This window comes from Alligator sinensis, unplaced genomic scaffold, assembly GCF_000455745.1.
Source record: "Alligator sinensis unplaced genomic scaffold, ASM45574v1 scaffold199_1, whole genome shotgun sequence".
NCBI lineage: Eukaryota > Metazoa > Chordata > Crocodylia > Alligatoridae > Alligator > Alligator sinensis.
The window spans coordinates 1,504,290-1,508,928 of record NW_005842008.1 but is presented as its reverse complement, the minus strand read 5'-3'; the positions used below and the strand labels follow the sequence as shown (position 1 = coordinate 1,508,928).

The following is a 4,639-nucleotide window of genomic DNA, read 5'->3' as shown; positions in this document are numbered from 1 at the left end:
TGCTGAACCACTGCACCCCTTTTTGGATCTGCCCCTGCTGCTGAGTGAGGTTGGGGGTTGTGTGAGTATCTGTCTGTACTGATTAAAGGCAAAAATCTACGGGTGTCTTGTATAGTCTTATCTTGTATAGTGTGGTGAAAAGAGCACCAATATCCAATCTAGACAAGTGTTGTAATTTTCTGTAATTAATACCAGTGGAGCAGTAGAATCTGCGGTAGAAAAACTTCAGAAAATGTTGAGCATGGATAAACCCTTTAATTACTTAACTGCACTAATCAAAGTTATACATAGTACAGTTCTGATCCTAATAAAGACAAGGCAGCTCTGTTCAAACAGTTAGGGTTTATGAAATCAGTTAAATGAAAGTTTTTTATGCAGAATGAGAGAACTAAATGCACTTCCTAGTATATATAGGTTTAGTACCAAATAAGTTTCAGTATCTCTGTTTATGCCTGGCTAGAAACTGTTGCAAAGGATCCTCCAGGATAAAGAAACTATTGTAAAGGATTGTATCAAAACATTTGTTATCCCTTTAAACAGTTGCAAGGTTCATCAGAAAGTTCAGTCCCATGAATCCTGGTAAAACAGATCTAGCAATGAAACTTTTTAACAATTTGAGAACTCTAGATTGTTGCTTGTTCCGGAGGGCGGCAGGGGTGGGGAGATGATCATAAAATATCAAATACCTTTATTACAGGATATGTTGCAATTTACACTTATTCTAGATGAACAGTAAGTAATGTAGTGGAAAGGCTAATGTTCCTTTCTTTTCAGCGTGTTTAGATTTCAAGATACTATGGTTTGTCTTCAGCATTCAACCCCTCCCCCTCCAACTTTACTGAAACTGAAAACCAGAGCATAACCATAGACAGTGCTGTTTAGTCCCTAAGCTTAAGACAATATTTAATTGAATATCTGAATTGATTTATCTGTTGTATATTTAATAGCTTTTAATAGGAAAATGCATCTGAAATATATATATTTTTGTTATTTCTAGGCTAAATTGGGAGAACAAGGAAATCTTTCTGAACTGGTTAATCTCATCCTGTCAGTTGCTGATGGAAATAAAGATGGTAGAGTTTCACTGCCAGAAGCAAAGTCAGCATGGGCACTTTTACAGCTAAACGAGTTTCTACTAATGGTGATCCTGCAGGATAAAGAACACACCCCCAAACTGATGGGGTTTTGCGGGGATCTCTATGTGATGGAAAGAGTTGAATATACCTCCCTCTATGGAATAAGCCTTCCCTGGATCATAGAACTTTTCATTCCCTCTGGTTTCAGAAGAAGCATGGACCAGTGGTTTACTCCATCATGGCCTAGAAAAGCTAAAATAGCAATAGGGCTTTTAGAATTTGTGGAAGATATTTTCCATGGTCCTTATGGGAATTTTCTTATGTGTGATACAAGTGCCAAAAACTTGGGTTATAATGATAAATATGACTTGAAAATGGTGGACATGAGAAAAATTGTGCCAGAAATTAATTTGAAGGAGTTGATTAAAGATCGTCACTGTGAGTCTGACTTGGACTGTGTTTATGGTACGGACTGTAGAACTCTATGTGACCAAAGTAAAATGAAATGTACCACAAAAGTAATTCAGCCTAATCTGGCAAAAGTATGCCAGCTACTAAAAGACTACTTGCTTCGTGGTGCTCCTTCAGATATCCATGAAGAATTGGAGAAACAACTGTATTCATGCATTGCCCTTAAAGTCACAGCAAACCAGATGGAGATGGAGCATTCTTTAATACTAAACAACTTAAAAACTTTACTGTGGAAGAAAATATCCCATACAAATGATTCTTAGTTTCTTCTCCCACAGAAGGAAACACTGGTGCCATTATAAAAGGTTTGGTACTTTTTATCAAATGCACATTCAGCATTTTTTAATTTTTCTTTAAAACTTGAACTTTACTAAGTTCTCTTGCTCCTACCACAGTACTTCTCGAAGAGGCATGCCACTTTATGAATTCTCTGGCAGAAACCAGGAGCCTTGTGGCTGTAACAGTCTGTCATGGAACTTAAAAAACCATGCGCCTGACCTTCCCCTTGCACTTTGGCAGATGATCTTCAGCTGGGGTCTCCTGTCAACAGTACTCACTGTGCTACCACATTGATGAATGTAACTTTTTTTACAATGCTGTGAAAGCATAATTCACATGTGAATATCCATGAGTTAGGCTTTTTTATTTCCAAGTCATTTGACAAAATATTAGCCAAAAGACCCACCACAACTGGAAACAATGTGGTTATGTTCAAGCTGCTGTTGTGAATGAACTGAATATTTGAGGTTTACTACTATAGTATGGCAGAATTTGCACATTTAATGGAAAAAAAAATTAAAGTTGCTAAACTCAGTGTGACGAAACTTATTTCAGAAAGCTGGGGATTTTAGTATGAGATTTTTAGTTAGACATTGTGTTTGAATAAACCTTTTTACCTCATGCTTAATTACATCTTGAATGTTACAGAACTATCTAAATTTTTCTTATTAAAGGTCCTTGTACAGTGTACCATGTTGAGAGCCAAGCATTTTAAGATATGTATTATAACAATTTGCACATAGCAGCAATATACAGGTATCTTAGAGAGGAGCTACAGTGCCTGGATCTTGAAATGTCCACACACTTATGAAGAAAGATAACCCAGTCAATTTTGAAGACAAGGATTTTGAGGACTAGAGCAAAATTGTATTTTAAAGAGAAGGGGAGTAATATTGTTGATCGTTTGTGGATAGCAGCAGTTATAATGGAGACCCACATAGTAAAGATTTGCAGTACTTTGACTTGCAGACAGCCTTAGATCAGGGTTTCCCAAAGTTTTTGCCCCAAAGGGCTATTTCAAAGGGGTAGGTATGGGTGGCAGGTCACAAAAAGTGGACCTATGGGCTACACTTTGGGGAAACCCCTGATAACATTTCAAGGGGTGGGGGGGGAGAGGAGGGGAAAACTACTGGGTCACAGGCCACACTTGGGAACCCTTTCTTTCGATAGTCTAATTGAAGTAGATCCACATGAGTTCTTAATTGAAATTTGATTTCATAGTTAAGGCTGCATGGAGGTCAGTTTTTCTATTTAGCATGTCTCTAAACTGGAGCTAGGTCTAAGCCATAGGACAGGAGCTAAATCTCAACCTGCCTTCTCCTAAAGGTTAGGGTTCTGTTTTAATGTGGGTCCTCTCCTAACCTGAATAATAGATCAACAATTAAAATAATATTGGAAATATTCTCCTCTATGTTCTGACAGCCTATTTTGTGTTATATTTTTAATTGTAGCAGAGGGGGAGGTATATTGTGTGCAACCCTAGAGCCATGAGTAAATATTGAAGCTTAGATGACAAATAACTTTGATCTCATCCTTGCACTTATTTCATCCACATCACCACTACATAGCTTTTAATCTTTTTAGTCCCCAACTTCAATCACTGCTAAGAATAATTTTGCAGAACTTTCATGTATAAAGCTTTTGTTAATATTGTGCTTGATATTCATTCCTGTTTAATAAATCTTCACTCCTAAGCACTTAGCTGTTCCAAACTTTTCTTCCAATTGCAACCTCTGTGACTTCTAAGAGCAAAGCTTACCCCAAATAAAGCAGGATAACTTCCACAGGATTCTGGATACAGAGGTACCACGGAGCTGTTGAGACATGGTAAAGTCCTGTCCCATGTCAAGGACTTGAGGATTTGGAGGAATTAAGGACTTTTTACCTTAATTGCATCCTCTTCACTTAAGATATCTAAGCTCTGGGCTTTAAGCCACCTAAAATGCTTTTTACAAATCTAGTCTCTTATTTTGTGTGCAACTTCTTGTGGCTGGGGGAAAAGGGAGGGATGAAAATTCATTTAAAGCTTTGTTGTTTTTAGTGCCATGTCCAACATTTCTTAAATGAATATGAGTACTTGCCTTCAAAAAAAAAGTCATATTTTATTAAGGTGCAAAATAAATGCTTTCTTGTCCATACCTATGGTGTAGAGTATTAATACACTTCATTAGTTAGTATGTGTAGCTTTGTCTCTAAATATTCAACTATTGTTCGACTTTGCAGCTTGTTTGAATATTTAAGTTATATAAAAGGAAGACAACCAAAATCTAATGGAACACCTAGGATTGACTATATTTAAGAGATATCTTTATTGTTCTATTGTGGCTTGAATATTAACAAACGTATATTAATAGCCAACTCAGAGCCCTTGAAATTCTATGCATTTTCTCCAAAACTTTAGAATAATTCTAAATTACAGTATGTGTTTTAATGAATTGTAATGTCAAGTAAAAATATCTGGAAATGCATATTAGAATTTTAGTAATGCTTGTCTTACAAACTCTCCATTAAGATACTCAAGACTTAAAAATTATCAGATCAGTTTTGGTTTTATGGGGGAAAACCCCCAGAAAACTTAAAATTACTGATACTATGGTAGCTCAGGACAACCCTTGGACCAGCTGTTGCTACAGCTCTCCCTGCCTTTCATAGACAGCCTGGTTAGCATTCTTCTATGCTGTTTCAAAGGCCTGTTTTTTAGCCAATGCACGTGCTGAAATTTTATTTTCCCAAAGTAGGGCCTTTAAATTGTAGAAACCTTTGCCACTTTAACAATTCTTTGCCAGTATAGCAACAACTAGTATTCAATATTT

General features: G+C 36.6%; 1 protein-coding gene across 1 annotated transcript in view; it reads left to right on the top strand.

Moving 5' to 3' along the window:
* FAM69A (family with sequence similarity 69 member A) overlaps positions 1-3,523 on the top strand; it is a 12,756-nt gene extending 9,233 nt beyond the window's left edge. The window contains exon 5 of the mRNA XM_006021834.3: positions 998-3,523. Coding sequence (XP_006021896.2) covers positions 998-1,810 — 813 coding nt within the window. The 3' untranslated portion in view covers positions 1,811-3,523. The remainder of the gene's footprint in view (positions 1-997) is intronic.
* The last annotated feature ends 1,116 nt before the right edge of the window (positions 3,524-4,639 follow it).